The sequence below is a fragment of the Arvicola amphibius genome, chromosome 7, assembly GCF_903992535.2.
Source record: "Arvicola amphibius chromosome 7, mArvAmp1.2, whole genome shotgun sequence".
Lineage (NCBI taxonomy): Eukaryota > Metazoa > Chordata > Mammalia > Rodentia > Cricetidae > Arvicola > Arvicola amphibius.
Genome location: NC_052053.1, coordinates 138,121,501 through 138,142,800, shown reverse-complemented (window position 1 = coordinate 138,142,800; position 21,300 = coordinate 138,121,501). Strand labels below are relative to the sequence as shown.

Here is a 21,300-nt window from a genome sequence, read left to right as displayed (position 1 = left end):
AAAGCCTAGGCGTGCTGCCTATGGCCGAGAACACAAGCTGTGGATATAGCTTTACTGCAGCGGTGACGATGACTCCAGAGAGTTCACCTGGAGTGTTATGGTTGACATAACACTCAACGATTTTAAAGAAATAATTGCAGCACATATGTGTAGCATTAATTTGACTATTACAGTTTAAATTTTAAACAAGTTCCAAGTATCTGAGCAGTGCCAAGTGTGTTTTCAATGTTGTGCAGCCCTCAGCGCTGTCTAGCTTTAAAATTTCTGCACCCTGCCAAGTGGAAACCCATCAGCAGTAAGTCATAACCTAGGTTCCTGTCGGGCTTCTGTCATGGGCCATGTATTGGTGTGGGAGGCTAGGAGCAGGCTTTTATAATTTAATATAGAAGCTGTACTAGTTGTCTGCATCAGGATAATGGCAGAAAACATTAAGATTGTACTTATGTTATTTTTGTTTTTGATTATTTTGGTCCAGTATGAATCTTGTAAATTTATAAAGCCTATATGAATTGTTATCTTTCCTAGGTGTTCTTCAGATGATGCAGACAAGAATTGGAGCTTTACAGGGAGCTGTTGATAGGTATTGTTGTTCACTTTATAAATATACAAGATGAATCTATTTCTAGTCATTAATATGTATACAGATGTAACTGTTTTTTAGATTCACTTATTTGTGTATGCTTGTGTTTGGATGTGATATATATGTGTGCATGTGGCATATACATGTGTATGGGTAGAAGTCACAGGTAGATAGATGTTGGTTGTCTAGTATCACTCTGTACCTATTCCTTTGAGACAGAGAGACACTCTCATTGAACTTGGAGTGAGTCTGGTGGCCAGCAAGTCCCAGCGATCCTCCTGTCTCCTTCCCCGATAGCATGGGGTTGCAGGTTCGAATATAGCCATGCCCAGCTTTTTACATAGGTGCTGAGGTCTGAACTCAGATTTTCATGCTTATTCAGCAAGTATACTTACCCACTGATCCATTTCTCTAGTCCCCCATTGATATTTTGAAAATGATTTTAGTCTCATTCTTTTCCCTTTTTTGGCCTTAGGATGAAATCAAAAATTGTTGAGCCATATAATAAAATAGTAGCCCGTACTGCACAACTAGCAAGACTCCAGGTAGGTTCTCACATCTGGTTCTTTATTCTTATTCTTCATACTGTTTTATAAGTGGAAAAATTTGTTGTGCCTGTGGTGTGTATGGGTGACTGTACTTGTACATGAAGGGGTAGAGGCAAGAGGTTGATGGTAAGTGTCTCTCTTACAGTTATTCTTTTTTACAGAATATGATTTACATATTTACAGAATATGACAGTTATTCTTTGATAGTTTAGGACATGCATACGGTATACCTTGATTGTATTCACTCTTTACTCCCACTTTCCTTCTCTCTCTTAGACTTGCCAAACAGATATCATTTTCCCTTCCTTTTTAAAAATAGCTCAGAGTCCAAGTTGTACAGCCTACATTCACAGGAGTGTGGAGCCATCCATTGGACTCTTTCATGTTTCAGGGACAGGCTGCAGTTCTGTGTCAGAATTATGAAGAAAGCAGCTAGAGGATACTGTGCTCTGGCTCTAGAGAAACATGCCTCTGTTCTTCCTTCAGGGAGACAGAGACAGTGTATTAAGGAGATCTCCACCTAGCAGGGGTAGTGGCAGGAATGTGTAATGGTGGGACCTGTGCCTCAACAAAGGAGAAAAGTGCATCTTCGTCCCTTAGGCTCTTGTCTGGTACTGGGCAGTTGACATTGGACAAATGGCTGACAAGTTGGGTCAGGATAGGTAAGGCAGCTTCTGTATCCAGTAGGTATTCTTTCTTCTTCCCCTCTGGATCACCTGTTACTGGGGCTTCACTAATATGATACTGTACTTAACAGTGGAGCCTAGAGTGTTTGGGCCTTTGAAGTTCAAATGTGGATTCTCCCTCTTGGGAGACAATGCCCAGAATTTTGTTGTAAGTGAATTGTTTCTAACTGGTCCTTTCTGGGCCACTCAGAACAGTTCCTTTTCAATGCCCTACCTTTCAGCTATGTATACTTTGGTCGTGGTTCAGGTGGCATAATTCTCATGGGGCATGTTTTCTGGAGTTTTGTGGGCTGCTGTGAGATGGTGGTTGAATTAAAGCAGTCCATAGTTGCTTTTTTTTCTCTAATCCTTTTTTCTTTTTGCTTTCCTGTTTGTTATTTTTTCTGCTCTTGTAATCTCAAAGGACTCCTATATTTAAAGATGGTATTTGATGCCTCAGTTCAAGATTTTGTAGCATTCTCTAAATCTCTGAGGCAGCTTGTTCATGAAATTTATAGCTATTAAAGATTATGTTCCCATCAGTTCTGGTTTGGTATTTTTGATTTTCAGAAAACCTTAATAGGTAGTTGGGAAAAATTCACAATACTCTTTTTTTTTCTTTGACCCTGTGAGAGCTGACAACCTTATACTTAAACATCTCTTTTTCTGTTTTGAGGCAAGTTAAGAGGTTTCTTTACTACCTCTATGAATAGGGTCCTTGGGGTTCCAACTGGGGTCTGTGTGGGGGCCATTTTTCCCCAGGTGTTCGGACATCATGGATTAGGATGTTGGCTGCTAGCTCCCAACTACTTCAGTAGCCTTTTGAAGAATCCACTTCATTTCATCAGAAGTGTTAATAAATCAATACCGAGATGACTTCCTGTTAATATGGGGACAGACATGAAGCTCACATGAAGGAATTTATCCTGGAATCCATTATGGTTATATGAGAAGTCACTAAAACTATCCTTAAACTGGACCATGTTTCTGTAATGGGGGCATACATCCTGATATTGTCTATATGTCCATTTAGTATGTCCTGTAATGAAAACAGATTTCCTTGATTGGGGATGTTTGACTGTTTCCTGACCTCATTCTCTTGAACTGAGGAATGGTCTTGTGAGATTGGCTAGAAGGTTGGTCTGGAGGGCAGAGAGGAAAATGTGTTTTCCTTATGTGAAAATGGTCAGGAGAGAGAAGGAGGGGAGGGAAAGACTTTGGAGAGAGCAAGTGAGAGTTGTCTGTTGGTCAAAAGACAATGGGTGGTCACATAGGGTTGCCTGTCCTTCCAGTAGGTATGTCAGAGGCACAGAAAATTTGCAGACAGGGAATTGATTGAAAATGGGAATCATTCAGTATAACTGAGTCAAGTTCTATAGGTGTAGACAGGGTTTAAAGACTATAGTCACACAGACCGAGAGGCAGTCACTTAGTTTCAAATCTGCCTATAAAAGCCTGGATACAGGGGATTTCCCACTACTCTCCATTTAGAGTACAGATTGAGATGGAGAATGTTCTTAACAGTTTAAAGACCCATTTCTTTTTATCTTCTTTTTTTAATTTAAAACACTGCTTGGCCCATAAGCTCTAACTTCTTATTGGCTAACATTTATATCTTAATTTAACCCATTTCTACTAATTCACGTATCGTCATTTGGCTGTGGCTTACCAGGTAAAGTTCTGTCTGGTGTCTGTCTCTGGTGGGGCTACATGGCTTCTCTTTGACTCTGCCTCCTTTCTCCCAGCATTCAGTTTAGTTTTCCCTGGCTAATTAAGTTCTGCCCTGCTATTGGTCCAAAGCAGTTTCTTTATTCATTAATGGTATTCACAGCATACAGAGGGGAATACCACATCACCAGTGTTCTTGGCCTCTTAATTTATACTGAGATGGGGCAATCATACAAAGGAAAATCAACTTTCTTCTTAAAACTCTATAAATTAAATTGTCCCCAGTTATCAACTGGGTGCCCAAGTAGAAGGTCTTTTGTGAAGCTGGGAATATTTCCCTTAAATAAGAAACAGTAAAGGAAGTATCCTGTGGACCAGAAAGAGGAGAAGAGAGACACACTTCAGAGTGTGGACACAGGTCTTACAGAGACAATCCTGGGGTGCCTAGGAGAGAGTGATAATAGACATTGATGCGGATAAATTTCCTGGGGTGCCTAGGAGAGAGTGATAATAGACATTGATGCGGATAAATTTCAGATCACCATGAATAAGGGGAAAAAGTAGTTAAAGATGATTGAAAAGCTTGATATGAAACCAAGCCTAAATAATGCCTATGCTTAGTCTCAGCTTAGGAACTTTGTCTTAGAAATGTGTTACCTTTTAAATTGTTCTGTGCTGTTGAGGGCTCTTCATGAGCTTACTTAGGTTGTTAATCATTATTATTTTGATTACTTTGTTTATATTTTAAACATTGAGAAAACGGATGTGCCTGCATAATCTGTTCTTAATTGAGCCTCAAGTTAGTTTAAATATACATGGGGTAGGGAAGTGGTGGTGTGGAAGAAAATGGCTCTTATAAGTGTGGTCTTGTTGGAAGAAGTAGGTATGGTCTTGTTCGAGGAAGTGGTCGCTGTAAGCAGCCTTTGAGGTCTCAGATGCTCAAGTTGTACCCAGTGTGGCAGTTACTTCCTGTTGCCTATGGATCCAAATGTGGAACTCTCAGCTCCTTCTCTAGCACCGTGTCCTGCATGCTATCATGCCTCCCACCATGGTGATAATGGGCTGAATCACTGAACTATAAGCCAGATCATTTGAATGTTTTTCTTTAAAAGAGTTGTCATGGTCTTGGTATCTCTTCACAGCAATAGAAACCCTCACTAGGACAGAAAGCAAGAAGGAAATGGCCATGAAGGATGTTTTTGCCTTGAACATAAAATTCCTATGATTTCGTCTCCAATTAGAAGAAAGTACCTTTTTATATCTTTCTCCCCTGCCCCAACTTCCATTCCAGTCTCTTCCCAGAAAACCTTTTCTTTCCTAAAGTAGAAGGTTCTGGCTTCATTTATATACATGAATACATCAGTTGAATTTAATTATCACCTCAAGGACTATCTCTATCTTCTTAATTCATTTTAGTAATATTGTATGCTTATGAATTACTTCAGTCTTTTCAGAATAAGTTTGGAGAGGTTATAATCTTTTACATAGAACATTTAAATTTTAAAGTCAATGAAAATTCAAGTTTTATAGATTTCAACACCTAAACATTTTAAAATTAATTCCATGCTTTAAAAATATAATAGGGTTTATTTGATATAATTCATAAATTCTTCATAAATTTAAGAATTACTTTTGGACTATTTATCATTTCAGTTTTAAACTTTTAAAACCACATGTTTAGCTTTAAAGTCTAACTTTTAATCTTAAAAATATATAAGAAAAATTGAGAAGGTCTGTAACAAAGGATATCATCATTTCTGAAACTTTTTTGGGAGGGTGTTTGTGTGTGTGCATGCGCGGGCAAATGTGTATGTGTGCATGTAGAAGCTCAGAGGTTTATCACTATTTTTGTATTATTTAAATAATTTGTTTTTAATTGAGCTATACATTTTTCTCTGCTCCCCTTCTTTCTTCCTCTCTCTCCTTCTACTCCCCAACCCCTAGCCACTCACACTCCCAATTTACTCAGGAGAGCGTCTTTTTCTGCTTCTTATTTAGATTTATGTATGTCTCTCTTAGGGTATTCTTTGTTGTCTAGGTTCTCTGGGGTTTTGAACTGTAGTCTGGTTATTCTTTGTTTTATGTCTAAAAGCCACTTATGAGTGATTACATATTATATTTGTCTTTTTGGGTCTGGGTTACCTCACTCAGTATGTTTTTTTTCTAGTTCTGTCCATGTGCCTGCAAATTTCATGATTTCATTGTTTTTTACTTATGAGTAGTACTCCATTGTATAAATGTACCCCCCCCCCCATTCTTTGGTTAAGGGGCATCTAGGTTGTTTCCAGTTTATAGCTATTATGAATAATGCTGTTATGAACATAGCTGAGCAAATGTCTTCCTTTGATTGAGCATTGGATATATGCCCAAGAGTGATTTGCTGGGTCTTTTTAAAATTTATTTATTTATTTTATTTTTTTGATTTGCTGGGTCTTGAGGTAGATTGATTCCTAATTTTTTGAGAAATCGCCATACTGATTTCCAAAGTGGCTGCACAAGTTTGCACTTCTACCAGCAATGGGGGAGTGTTCTTACTCCACATCCTCTCCAGCATAAGTTGTCACCAGTGTTTTTGATCTTGGCCATTCTGACAGGTGTAAGATAGAATCTTAGAGTTGTTTTGATTTTCATCTCTGATAGTGCAGCAGCTTTGATATCTGCTTTACAAAAGTAACATCTGTATAAAAAGCCTGCATGCCTTAGGACCATCATCCTCTGAGGAAGCTCAGACTAGCTGTACAGTCCTAATGAACAGGGAAGCGTCAGTGCACTTGATGTCTCAGTGATGCTTCCATCTGCTGCCAGGACCAGCCTACTCGTTTCGTCAGTACGGCAGAGTGAGTGGTCCCACATGGAACGCTGTTATTTCTTCCTTGATTCTCAAGCTAGAGTATGAAATAGTTTTCAGCCACTGAGTTTTGTGCTGATTTCTTAAGGACTAGTAGTTGATATATTGTTTGAACTGCTTTTCAAGAAGAGACTCTCATCAGCATAAAAGAGAACCAAGAAGATTGTTCTCATGGCATTTCTTTATGACTCTTAGTAGAGTACTTCAGCCAACCAACATAATTAGAGAAATACCAATGTAAAGACTTATAATGAGCATAGAGTTGAGTTTAAACAAGCACTGTAAAGTATAGGAAATAAAAATTTTATGGTTTGGCAAAAAATATAGAACTTCACAGTGAAAAGTGATTAGAGCATGTGCAGCATTGAGGCACATTCAGTAGTCTCTTCATTATGGTGTTGCCCTGGTTAATCAGATACTGTGTTTTGTATGTTGTGCAATCAAACAAGCGAATTACCTAATGTTTCTCCAACAGTCCTTAAGAGCTACAACTCTTAACGTGTAAGACATAAGATGGAACATAGAAGGCTAAACACCCTGTACTTTTGATCCTGAGCTGGTAGTGTCAGGATGAAATTGAGGTGTTTTATATTTTAAAATATCATAGGCTTTATGTATGGACATTTTGTATATGTGTCTATGCATAATTGTAATCAGAGAATGTTTTATTTGTATTCTTGAATCACTCAAATGAAAATTTGTATCCTAGTTTAGTTCTGACATTTGCTGCCCATGTCTGTGGAGAAAGTTTAGCAATGAGCAAGCCTAGTTTCTAAAATTACCTTGAAATACTGATTTCTCTTAAAACAGACAAAGGTTTCTTTGGGAAATCTTTGATTCAGTTGGAGAAAGAAAATATATAAGGTGGTCTTGAAAATTTTTATTCCAGATGCCATAACTATTAGGTCCATGACAAAGGAGCTTCAGAGCCAATCCCAAAATCTTCTTGGTGACCACTTATATCATTTTAGCCCCAAAGTCATATGTAGAAGGAACGGTGGGGCTGTGTCCTGCCACCCGGCTAGCTTTACATCGAAATAATTACACAGAAACTGTATTTATTTAAATACTGCCTGGCCCCTGGCCTGTTATCTGTAGCTTCTTATTGGTTGATTCTCATATCTTGTTTTAACCCATATTTAGTAATTTATATAGCACCACGAGGGGTGGCTTACCAGGAGAGAGCTTAACCTGTGTCCATCTCGGAGAGGAGAAACATGGAGACTGACTGAAGCATCTCCCCTCTCTTTCCCAGAATTCTGTTCTGTCTACTCTGCCTACCTAATTTTCTGTCTCAAAGGGCCAACGCAGTATCTTTATTAATAATGAAAGTAACACAGACATTCCTCCATCAGTCATAGATTACGAAAATGAGAAAAATCTCTTAGTTATAGGCAGAACGGTACAGTTGCTTGCTCTTAGCTGTTTCAACTAGCTCAAATTGTTCCATTTGGGCATCACTAAGGATTAATGTTATAGTGAATTGATAGCACTTCTTGATATCTATGTACCTAAAGTTACACACACTAAAAGTAATAAAATCTTAAAAAAGAAACACTGCCTTTTGAAACGGATAAACCAAAAAAGATAAAATATTCTTATTTCTAGGCACCTCACCCAAACAAATAGAGGAGATAGAAATTTTATGTGTGAACAAATAAAGATGAAACAGTAGAATTGGAGTGATTTTATAATCAGTTTTAGTGATTTTGATACTTAAGATCCAAAAGAGAAAATCATACCTACATTATGGATATACCATCACCTAATGATCTTCCCTGTGTACTTTAAAGAACACCAGGTGTCCTCCTGTAGATGTCTGCCTGTTGTGTGGGTGCTGGGATCTGAACTCCCGTCCTTGTGATTGTGCAGCAGGTAACTCCTAACAGCCGAGCCATCTTCCAGACCTTTGCCAAAAGTGCAGAATCTGGATCTCATGAAGTCACTTGCATCCAACCATTTTATAGGAAATTTAGAAGGCAGAAGAACTTGTTAAAGTGCACTATGAAGTTGTCACCACATTACAGTTGTGGGATGTCTTGTAGACAGGTGATCCAATGTGTACCATCGATTTTCAGCCAGAGCTACATAGTGAGATCCTGTCTCAATTAAACAAGCAAACAGGCAAACAAATAGATATGCCAAGCTTTTGGTTTCTAGATGGAAATTATTTATTCATCATATTGTTACTGTGAAAAGAAATTAAACAAACATGTTAACTGCCTGCGTGTCTTGACTATGTATGTTTTTATAAACAGTATGTTTGTATGCATGTGCTATATGAGTGTCTGAATGTGGCTGGGATGGCTGTAATATGTTCTGTGTTTACCTATTAAAGAATGTTTATACCTGGACATTTAGTGATGTTGTATTTCTGGAGTTTTTATTTTGTGTGTGTACATATATGTGTACACGTATGTATGTGAACATGAGGATAGCGGTGTCTAGTGTCTTCCTTGATCCCTTTTCCCTTATGTTTTTGAGATAGGGTCTTACTGAACCTGGATCTCACTTCTTTTGTAAGAGCCAACAATCCCTAGGAATCCTGTCTCCACTCCCACAGTGTGTGGGTTACAGATGTATGCTAAAACCTGGGTTTTATGAGTTGATGGTGATGAGGGATCCAAATTCACGCCTTTAGGTTTGTACAGCAAGCACTTAACAATTGTGTTCTTTCCCAGACCTTGGAGTTTTTAATTTTTAAAATTTTTATTGATTTTTTAATGGATTTTATATCATCTATCTCAGTCCAGCTTATCTCTCCATCCCTTCTCATCTACCCTCTGTCCTTGCAATCTCCCCAAGATAAAACAAAGTAAAATTTAAAAGAAAAGGAAAAGAAATCTTTCTTGTATGGAAGCTATAGTGTGACAGTGAATCACACAGTTTACCCTTTAGTCCATGCATGTCACTTGCATGTGTTCATTGCAGTGAGTCATTGGTCTGGTTCGAGGCCTCTGGTGTCTGCTATACTATCAATCAATATTGGGCCCTCACTGAGACTCCTCTTAGACATCCTGTTGTCCTGTGTCATGGAGATCCTGCAGCTTAGGGTCCTGCAGGACTGGCCTCTTCACATGATCCAGCAGATCATAAATGGGGTGGATGTTGGGATGGGACAACTCATAGGCCTGGCTCTCGGACTGGGTAGTTTCTGTGTTGGTCAACACCAGGGTGCACTCTCCAGTGTTGCCTGGGTTAGTTCACCCTATGCAGTAAGCAGCAAGGGGGTAGGTTGGTTCTCCTGCTCTCATGTCCTCAGGGCCAGGTCACCTACACCACTGGGGCCAGCTCTACTGTGTTGCCCAGATGCAGGGATCACTGTTCAGGGATGCAGCTGGTGAGAGGCAGGGCCAGCTCTCTTGCTCTTGTGACCTCAGGGACAGCTCTCCTATGTACCATAGGTGTTGAGTGGTGGTGGATGGCTTCTCTCTCTCGCCCACACCACCATATGGCAGATGAAGGCCCGTGCCAGATCTGCTCACATTTTCAGGCTAACTCATCCTCCTCCTGTTACTAGGATCAGCTCTACTGTGCTGCCCAGGCAAGGTGCAGGGCCCTCTCCCAAGTGCTGCGGCCAGCGAGGGGTAGGGTAAGCTCTCTCCTGCTGTAGGTGGCAAGGGGCAAGGAGGGGAGGCCATCTTTCCCTCACCCTTCTACCACATGGCAGATGAGGGGTGAAGAGTCAGCTTCCCCACTCATAGATCCTCAGGGCAGGCTCACCTGCATCCCTACCAGTAAGGTCAGCACTACTTTGGTGCTCAGGCTAGGTGCAGGGCCTACTCTCCCAAGTGTTGCAGCAGGCAAGGGGCAGAGCCAGGAGTTCTACTCTCCCGCCTGCTGCAGGAAATACAAGAGGCATCTCTCCCTTGCCCATGTGGTGCATGACAGAGTGTTGGAGGAGGCTGCTTGTTTCGTTCCAGCTGCTCGGCAGCTCAGACCCAAAATAGCCACACAGGATATATATAATATAGAAAAATTATATATATATTATAGAAAACTATATTAATTAAATCACTGCTTGGCCCATTAGCTCTAGCTTCTTATTGGCTAACTCTTACATATTAATTTAACCCATTTCTATTAATCTGTGTATTGCCACGAGGCTGTGGCTTACTGGAAAAAGTTCCAGCATCTGTCTCTGGTAGGGCTGCATGGCCTCTCTCTGACTCTGCCTCCTTTCTCGCAGCATTCAGCTTAGTTTTCCCCGCCTATCTCTGGTCCCCTATAGCTTTGCTATAGTCCCAAAGCAGTTCCTTTATTAACCAGTGGTATTCAGCATACAGAGAGAATACTACATCAATAGAGGAGTAGGGGGGCCAGCTTTCCTACTCTCAAGTTCTCAGGGCTGACTCACCAGTGCCCCTGCCAGTAGGGTCAGATCTACTGTGCTGTCCAAATGAGGTTCAGGGCCCACTCCTGATTGCTGCAGCCTGTGAGATGCCAGGCCAGGTCACTTGTTCTCATGATCTCAGGACCAGCTTTCCCTAGTTCTGAAGTTGGTGTGAGGCTGGATTAGCTCTCCCTCCAGCTGCAGGTGACTAAGGGCAAGGTGGGGAGGGTGTCTTTCTCTTGAGCGCGCCACCACATCTACTACATGGCAGACAAGGATGGGGCGGAAGCAGGTTCTCCCACTCTCACGCCCTCACAGCCAGCCTGCTCCCCTGCCAACACCCAGGTGAGGTTCAGAGCCCACTCACTCGAGTGCTGCAGCAGGTGAAGGGCAGGACCAGTTCTCCCTAATGTTCCAGCCAGTGAGGGTCAGGGCCAACTCTGTGTAGCCCTCTCTTCTTGACTATTGGAGGTAACAGGAGCCACAGACATCAACACAGACCACCGCTGCAGTGGGGTCATGGGCGCATGGCCCTTGGCAGCAGCCTAGGCCCGGACATCATGGCCCTAGGTGGCAAATAGGCTACTCATCTCAATTCACTCTTCACCTCTTTGGAATATGCCTCTCTCCACAGGACATGAGCCATTCTCTCTCCCTCCCTCCCTCCCTCCCTCTCTCTCCAACCCTCCCTCCTTCTCTACCTTCCTCCCTCCCTCCCTCCCTCTCTCTTTTCCACACCCCACTCTATATTTGCTTACCATAAACAGAGCCTGATGGGTTTTGGATGTTTGTCTCCTGCTCAGTCTTCATGGCACTGGGCAGACTCCTGTTGTCTCCTGGCCTGGGGCAGAGAGAGCCCTTGGTGGGCATTGAGTTTTTAATTCTCATTGCTACCTTTTAGGGTTTTCCTCAGTACAAAGTTCTTACGTTTCAAGTAGCTTTGGGCCTATATGAAGATGGTGCTGAACAGCATACATCACCTTTATTTTGTTATCACTGTGGAGGCAGAGTTGACCTTAGTTTGCTCTTTTATCTCACTCTGGAGGCAGGGGCTTTGTGCCCAGTTTCCGCATCAGAGCGTGAACAAATTTAAATCTTTTTTTTAAAGCTCAGTTACATTTGGAAAAGAAAAAGAACCTAGGAAGTGACATAAAAGTTGGTAATAGTTTTTTGAGTTTTGTCTTACTGATTTTCTTTTCTACAATTTATTGACAAGATTATTCTTTACAGACTAGTGAAGTTGAGAGTTTTAAAGACTAGTCCCCAGACACTGAGAAAAGAGAAACTAGAGTGGAGGTAGCAGTAGGCAGCCAAACAACACTTTGCCATCAGCTGTAAGCAAGCAGAACTGGTGCATGGTTATCACTCCTACAGATTCTGACTTTATTGTATAGAAATATGATCTTAGCATTACAACTTTTTGCACCTTTCCATTTGAATTCATGTGAAGTCAAATAGCAGTTGGCCTAGAATAGAGCTGAAGAAAATCTGACTCCATAGTGCTTTAATTTCAAATTTGCTCTATTTGGGATAAGTTGGAGTTTTTTGTAAAGGTTTAAATATGGGATTGTGGATGTTCTTTTTAAAGATATGTGGTTATTTAGGGTATCCAGTGTGAAACAAAAGGATGAACAATTTTTTTTTTCACATCTGAGGAATGGAAAGCACAGATTAACTGACCATAATCATAATGGTATGAAACTGTATGGAGCTACTGTACTTTCTTACAACTGTGTTACTTGAACAGGTTGCCTGTGACTTGCTTCGGAGAATAATTCGCATCTTGTTTCTCAGTAAGAGACTCCAGGGACAACTACAAGGAGGAAGTAGAGAGATAACCAAAGCTGCTCAGAGTCTCGATGAACTTGGTAAGTCCTTCCATAATTAAAAATTCGTAGAAGTTTAACAGTTTTAACTCAGTTGATTTGTTGATATTTATTAATAAATATTACTAAAATTAAAAAATGACTATAGCATTGTTATAAGCAATGTTTCTGTTCAGAAAGGGTGAACAAAATTAAATTTCTTGAAAGTGTTTACTTTAATATTGATCATATAAAATAGTTTTCATGAACTGTTATGTACACTTTAACAACTATTTGAGTAACTGCAATCACAGGATACAAAACACTTTTATCCCTCTTGAAAATATGTCCCTCATTGCTTGATGATCAGTAATATCCCTGCCCTCTAACCTAACAGCCATCTTAATTTTCTATCATTATACTTTTGTCTATTAATAATGATGCATAAATGGAGTCGTAAAGTCCATACCTTTGAGGCTGGCTTCTGGTACCTACCTTTTAATACCTTTGAGATTTATGCAGATTATTGGGTATACTAGCAGTTTGTTAGAATACATTCTGTGTTGTCATGGAGATTGCTTTTTGAGTGACTGGAGGAGAATTTGAGTCCTTAGCTTTGGGTGATTATGAATAGAGCGGCTGTAAACACTTGTGTGTAGGTTTTGTTGTGATTTCTATGGGGTAAATATCCAGGAGGAATGCTTTTCTTAGGGATTTGAAATAGGCCCTTGACATTCAAGGTTTAGAATTGATGGTTTTGTGGGCTAAGAAACTTTAGGTTCCATAATCTTTTAGGGGGAAGGTTGAACAGCTAGTGAATACACACAGAAAAGGCCAACACCTGGGTTTTGATGAGACTTTGTGGGTTTCTGGTTTTTGTTGGGTACCCAGTAATTTTTTTTGAAGTGAAAATATTTGGTGGCATTATTTTATAGATTCAGAAGACCTTTGATTTATATATGTCTTAAATTTTGATGGTTTGCTTACTCTTGGTGGCATGGTTATGCCAAAGTAACACTGGAAAAATGTATTTGATGTGTTTGAGTTTTTCTGTTTTTGTTATTTCTGTTGCAAAGTCTTGCTCTAATGCAGTTCTCAACTTGTGGTTTGTGACCCTGGTGGGGTCACATACAGATATCCTTCATATTAGATTATGATTTGATGCACGTATATAATTGTAACAGTAACTGAAAAATATTACTTTATTAAAACATTAATTCCAGTGTATTATGGCAATTTATTATCCTCCTCACTTAGTTATAATGGTAAAACTGATCAAAATTAAACATTGGTAAAAGATGAAAAGCTTTTGCAAATATTAAAATCATGAGTCACATAAACTGTAATTTTTAAAAATTTTATGTTCATTTGTCGGTGTTTCTGCTTGTGTGTTATGTATACACAGATACCCAAAGAAGCCAAAAGAGGATGTTAGATCTCCTAGAACCAGAGGCACAGAAAGTTGTGAGCTACTAGATGTGGGTGCTGGGAACCAAACCCAGGTCCCTTCAAGAACAGCAAGCAATCTTAACCTCTGCACCATTATTCCAGGCCCAGAGATTTAAATCTTTAACACATCTGCATTGGGATAAGTCAATCATGAACTGTATTTTCTCAGTTACTTTTATATTTAATATTTATAAAATACTTTGAGTAAAGCCAATGCATTAGAGAAGTGATTTGAAGAACACACCACTATTTGTATTACCATATCTATTGGTTACACCATATCTATTAGTTACAGAACATAATCATAATAAAATAGTTGCCATTTTTAAATATGATGGACTGTCATTGAGGATAAATGTATATACTAAACCTTGAAATAGTTTTTCTGTGTTTAATGAATACTATATATAAATTTTGCTGCCTAAAAAAATAAGAATTATTAATGAAAGCTAATAGCTGATAATAGAACTTTCACACCCCTATTTAATACACTATGAAAACAACACTTGCTACTCTGGCCAAGAAAATTGATCAATGCCTTCCTCAGCCATCGTCAGAGATGCATCAAATCACACCTCAGTGATGAGAACATTTCTACAATTATTACTGTCTTTGTGGCACAGGTTCTCCTTATGTAACCAAACACGTGGGTTCACTCCTTGGTGACTACAGAGCCAGTAATCACAAGACAAAAGAATGAAGTTTGTTACCTGCAACAAGGATAGCACAGGGGCTGATCCAGCTGTTCATATTGGGGACTTTGCATCATGCCGTGCACCGTGGCCCTGTCTGCGCTCTGTGCGCTAGACCCAAGTTTGCGAGCTTCGGGAAAGGGGCTGGAGGTTGAGAATACACACGCAGAGATAGACCGACAAGCACTTCAAACACTGATACTAAAAGCCCCTCTTTATTAGCACCACGTAGGCTTAAATACACTGCAGTCAATGGCCAACGGGTGAAAATCCCATCCTCTGATCCTTTAAGCTAGGCACAGCTTCTAGTAACTTTAATTAGAAGGTTCTAGGAGGGAAGAGCAGCTGAAGGCCAGGACTCATTAGTCCCAACATCCAGCTGAAGGCCAGGACTCATTCCCAACATCTCCCCCCTAAATTTTATAAAACAGAAGACCCTCCTGTCTTAGGTCATCTCAGAAGAGTAAACCTTACCCCACTTTGGGAGGCCCCCTCCCTGTCTTAGGTGGGCCCTCCTCTGTAGAAGTTGTCTGTCTACGGAGGAGTCTTCATAGTTTGTGCAGTATTTGCAGCCAAAGCTGGAGTACGTTTGAGTTACTGGCCAACAGGCTCAGAAGGACTTGCTGAGTGACCACATGCTGCATTAATTGGCAGTGGTATGGTGGCTGGTACCTGAACCAACAAGGCAGCACTGCAGTGGTCATCCCAGCAGTTGCTCAGGCCACAGTTTCACTCTGCCGCAGACTCTCGGCGTGCAGAGCCTGGAACTGCCACTGCCTTCTCCTTGCTCCGCTGCTGCGTTCTCGGGCAGCCCAGCGGGGTCTGTGCTCCAGCTTGTCTCAGCTCCAGCACTTGTTGCGTTTGCTGATACTCCTGGCACTGCTGTGGCATCCGCCAGGCTAGGCACCGACTGGGCTGAGGCAATGTGCCTTCCACCACAGCCACCTAGCAAAGCTCTGCTCCAGCTGCCTTCTAGTCCCAGCTGCATTCCTTTTGGGTCCAAACTGGTGCTTGGAGTGGAGGGGAACTCAGGAGAGCAGGCTTGCTGCTCTGGAACCACTGAAGGGGCCCCACTCAAACAATCTTTTATGGAATTTGGGCGTTGACAATCTGGCTACTTCCTGCTGAGCGGGGACACTGCATTCTTGGGGGTATTTACTGCAACATTTCAGGAGGTCTTGGCGAATCAAACCACATGAATCTCAAATCCTCAGGTTCTTATCCTCTGGAGACAAAAGCAGAATCTCTTTTCCAAAGCATCAAATTCTTAAGCCCACATTTTAAAGTCAAAATACCTTTCTTAGCAGTTCCTAGAATCAAATGTCTTTCTCCAGTTCAGAACACAAAAGACAACACAATCAACATATCATACATCTGTACACATTTATCTTTTTGAGCTGTATACATTCTATCTTTTGGAGGCCATCAATTCACCCTCCCGCCTCCTGTTTCAGAGGGCGTGCCATCTTAATTCCCCAATACGTCCCCTCCAGCCAGGGGCAATCCTGTCTGCTTACCCCTCTTTCTCTGTTGGACTTCTACTTGCTGCCTGCATGGCCTGGAACCGAAACCGAGTGAAGGACGTCAGGATTAACACTTACCCCAATCCACCCTCAGCTTCCGAGGGCGACCACCTCTCTGCGTTCCCTAGTTCCCGAAATCTTGGAGGAACCTCCAATTGCTGTGCGCCGCGGCCCTGGTCTGTGGTCTGCGCTCTGTGCTCTATGCACTAGACCTCAGTTCGCGAGCTTCGGGAAAGGGGCTGGAGGTTGAGAATACACACGCAGAGACAGACCGACACGCAGACCTTCAAACACTGATACTAAAAGCCCCTCTTTATTAGCACCACGTAGGCTTAAATACACTGCAGTCAATGGCCAACAGGTGAAAATCCCATCCTCTGATCCTCTAAGCTAGGCACAGCTTCTAGAAACTTTAATTAGAAAGTTCTAGGAGGGAAGAGCAATTGAAGGCCAGGACTCATTAGTCCCAACAGATTCATATATAGGGGCTGGCACATTCCTGAGCGTATTTATTTCAGGATCATGCTTCATACATTGCATGTTCAGAAGTGGAGGATAAGAATGACTCCGGAACAGATAATTTGGCATTATGAGATTATACTGAACGAAGTTGTGTAGTTTTTGAGGACAAGCCAGCTGTGACCTATTTCCCGAATTGTACCCCACCTTCTGCTAGTTCATTCACGATAACCCATTGATGATGATAGACAGTTCTCTGGTGACCAGGCACCTCTCAGTAGCGCCACCAATTGGAAATCAGTTCTTCCAACATAGGAGCGTTTTCAAGGACACTTCTCTCTGAAGCACAGCTGTGTGATACCGGGTTACAGTCTGCAAAACTAACTTATTTGCATGCTGTGAAAGAAATGCTAGTTTTTTTTGACAGAAAGTGGTATGATTTTTTTCTCTGTGCAGGTGAAATGGGCACAGAGACTATAATAAAAACTTGTTTGCAATTTGAGTGAAATCAGTTCAAGCTGCTGTTAGATGTTTGAAGCAAACCATGTGGCTGGTGCTAACATCTTCATGTTGCTCTGATTGCTTTACCTGGAGTATGCAGTAAAGGGTTTGTTTGGGTCATGTAGAGTCCTCTCTCAGGTAGCTGCTAATCTCTTGAGCCAAAGTTTGTAGTTTTTATGCTTCCCATTGGTGACTATTGTTATTTTGTCTACACAAAATTAGGTTTCTGCCATCAGTCAAAATTACATAGAATTTTTAAGTTATATTCTAGACAAGGATAGAAATTTTAAATGTTTCCTAATTTCAATCACACATTTTATTTTGATTGTTAGAATGATTTACTACTAATACCACTTGCTAAAACAAATTCTGTTTTGATATTCCACACTTACAGGTTATTGTGATAAATTATACAATATCTGTTTTCTTAGCTGAAATCCAGTTTCTATTTATTTAAACAATCTATTGTATCTTCGGACACAGAAATCTACTATTGTATCTTCAAATTAAAAAAAAAACTTTTTTTTTGTTTTTTTAAGATAAGGTTTCTCTATGTAGCCTTGGGTGTCCTAGAACTCACTTTGTAGACCAGACTAGTCTCAAACTCACCTATATCTCCTGCCTCTGCCTCCTGAGTGCTGGGATTAAAGGTGTGCATCACCACTGCCCAGCCAAAAACCTACTTTTTTATCTTCAATATTTTTTAGTTTTTGAAAATAATGTATCTGTGGATTGATTACTATAGCTTACAAAGGTGTATTTGTAGTAGCACTGAATTTTATTTTTATTTGCTCTATTATTGACTTTTCCTATTTGAAGAAAATTTTTTTGTTAAAAACAAATCAGACCATACTTTTATGTATACTTCTGGTCTGTTTATGAAAATTGTGATTTGTAATTCACATACTTATCAAATGATTATTTCAAAATAAGTAAGTTTCTTAGTAACTCAATATAAATTTAGTGAATAGATGCAGGTTTTCTGTTTGAGAGGTTCAAGATCTGTCACTATATATTAGAATCATAAGTCTGATACAGTGATGTTGATGTGGTTTCCAGGAGAAAAACTTTTCTCCCTGCTTTTTGGACTCATCTTTACTTCCCATGAATCAGTACGAAAAAAACTTGTCCCTTTATTTCTATAATACTTAGGTAAATTTATTAATATCTTCTATAAATATTTTTGAATGCCTGCCTCTACTGCACATGCCTTGTGTTATTTTAAACATTAATGACATGTCCCAAAACAAAACACAAAGTCCCCTTTCTTTTTATAACTGTATTCTAATGGGTTCTAAAGTTGCACATACAGTGTTCCTGGAAAATTCTGACTCCAAAGTCTGTGCTCTTAAACCACCAGTGTGTCCCTTAAAGTCCTTGGCGCAGCATTGATTGATTTACCAAAAATATTGCTGTCATTGTTAGGTCTCCAAATTCTCCTTTCTTTAAAACCCATGAAAAAAAAATCACGATATGGAATATAAAACTGAATCTAAGTGAGGACCCATTAGGTGAAAACGAGAGAATGGCTTTTGATTGAAATATGACTCCCTCATATCTCAAGCCAAATGTAAGCTATTAATATGAGTAAAATGGCTGAATGGTCAGTACTGTCCCTGACTATGTGCTTGCATATGTTCTAGGAGAATATTAGAGAGGACCTTTATTTTCTTGTGCAGCATGGAATCTTTTATCTCAAATCTGTTATACTTAGAGTAATATATTATTCATTGACTTTTGCTGGACTTTGTGTAATATAGTGATATTTTATTTATGTTTTATAAATAAAGCTTGTCTGATGACCAGAAGGTAAACTATGCCACTAGGGGCAAGGCAGTGGTGACACACACCTTTAATTCCAGTTCTAGGGAGGAATATAAGGCGGGATGAGACAGAAACTCTCTCTCTTTCTGTCTGACGATTTCTTAGCGGTAAGAGCGCTCTAGTGGCTTGTCTGCTTTGCTTTTCTGATCTTCAGGTTGAACCCCAATATTTGTCTCTGGGTTTTTATTATTCATGCTACAGTCTCCTTTGAAACACATTTTGAAATTTGATTGCTGGTATGACATTTTTGGTAGGTAGTTGGATCATTATGAAGATTAAGTCATTCTTTTTTATTATTATTATTATTATTATTATTGTTACAAATTTTCACCTCCTCCCCTCCTCCCATTTCCCTCCCCCTCCCCCCATTCCGCCTTTCCCTCCCTCTCCAGTTCAAAGAACAGTCAGGGTTTCCTGCCCTGTGGGAAGTCCAAGGTCCTCCCCCCTCCATCCAGGTCTAGGAAGCTGAGCATCCAAACAGACTAGGTTCCCACAAAGCCAGTACATGCAGTAGAATCAAAACCCAGTGCCATTGTCCTTGGCTTCTCAGTCAGCCTCCATGTAAGCCACGTTCAGAGAGTCCGGTTTGATAACATGCTCCATCAGACCCAGTAGATAGGCCCCACCATCACAGTGGGTGGGCGCACCCCTTGCGGCCCTGACTTCCTTGCTCATGTTCTCTCTCCTTCTGCTCCTCATTAAGTCATTCTTAATCCAGTGGGGGGGGGGGGGACTGGATTAGTGTGTTGCCTGTTTTTAAAAACATCTAGTTGGGTTTCTGTGTTTCCGTTGTCATTTGAATTGACTAGATATTGGTGCTTGCTTCTTGGACTTTCTAGTATTTAGAGTCACAAACCAAAACAAGTTTTCCAGTATGTTTTTTGGTCTCAGGTATTCTGTGAAGTCACTTCTTTTGAAGGTTATTTACTTATTCTCATGAGTGTGGATTTACTGATGGGCTGTTTTCTATTCCCTTGAAGTAATATCTGCATTTTTACTAGCATTATTCTGCTTAAAGATTTGTGGGACTTTGAAGTAGTGCAGCAAAGGGCGAAGAGTCTGGAGTTAGAAGTGAGAGCTCTTCTGCAGTGAGAAGTTGAGTTTATTCTGCCTCCATTAAGTCATAATCAGATATGTTAGTATTCTTCCTTTAGGAAAAAATTAGAATTTGCTGAATATTTGCTGGATACTTATTTAAATAAGAATTCTCGGGCTGGAGGGATGGCTCAGTGGTTAAGAGCATTGCCTGCTCTTCCAAAGGTCCTGAGTTCTATTCCCGGCAACCACATGGTGGCTCACAACCATCTGTAATTAGGTCTGGTGCCCTCTTCTGGCCTGCAGGTATACACACAGACAGAATATTGTATACATAATAAATAAATATATTAAAAAAAGAATTCTCTGAATATTTGCTGGGTACTTATTTAAATAAAGGAGTTAACTGTTTCATGCTTCAGTTGCTGAGCAGTTAAACGGAATGCTTTTGATATTAACAACTTTATGTTTATGTGGAATATTAATTTACTGTATGCCACTTAAACAGTATAGTTGCTTGGATAAGTTATAAAGAACAGAAGTTTATTCTATCATTCTAGAGGCTGATAAGTTCAAGATGAAGACACTGTCTTCTCATGAGTACCGTCTTGCTGTGTCTTCCTGTGGCAGAAAGGCCAGGGATAAGGGGAAGTCTGTTTTCACATGGTAGAGAGGAAAGAGAAAACATACTCCTACAAGCCCTTTTAATAGCAGCATTTAATATCTCCCAGACTTGTGTCCTAACATATGTCCAAAAGCCTTGTCTACAAACACTACTGTGATGGGGAGTAACATACATTCTTAGCATAGCAGTTGTCATGCTCTGTGGTTTGATTTCTGACTTCATGTGAGCAAAGTTCAATAAACATAGTACCCAGGCATCATAATGATCCTCTCAAAGATGTCCATGCCTCCTATCATGGAAAATATGTTACTTTGAACAGCAAAAAATACTTTGCAGTTACAGTTTGGGACTTGAGACAAGAAGATTATCATAGATTAGTCTTGTGGTTTCACTGACAATCACTAACTTCTTAAAAAATGGAAGAGGAAGGCCAAAGGCTCTGTCCGATGATGGATGCTGGATGAAGACAGAAATTGAAGCATGAACAATGTGATCTGCTCTTGTTAGTGTTGAAGGTAAAGAAGGGGCTGAGAATCAAGTCAGATAGTTGTGATTAGAAGTTGGCACTGCTCCCAACTGATAGCCAGGAAAGAAATGGTACTGCTGGTTTTCTCAACCACAAGGAACTAAAGTCTATCACTAACTAAATGAGCAGGAAAATAATTCTTCTTAGTCTAGAGCTTTTTAAAAGTGAACTCCACTTTGTTAACATTTGGGTTTTAGCCCATTAATGTATACATTTTGT

General features: G+C 40.2%; 1 protein-coding gene across 1 annotated transcript in view; it reads left to right on the top strand.

Moving 5' to 3' along the window:
• Positions 1-21,300, top strand: part of Cog5 (component of oligomeric golgi complex 5) — a 205,809-nt gene that overhangs the window by 13,049 nt on the left and 171,460 nt on the right. Inside the window, exons 4-6 of the mRNA XM_038335916.1 lie at positions 526-580; positions 1,056-1,125; positions 12,390-12,510. Coding sequence (XP_038191844.1) covers positions 526-580; positions 1,056-1,125; positions 12,390-12,510 — 246 coding nt within the window. The remainder of the gene's footprint in view (positions 1-525; positions 581-1,055; positions 1,126-12,389; positions 12,511-21,300) is intronic.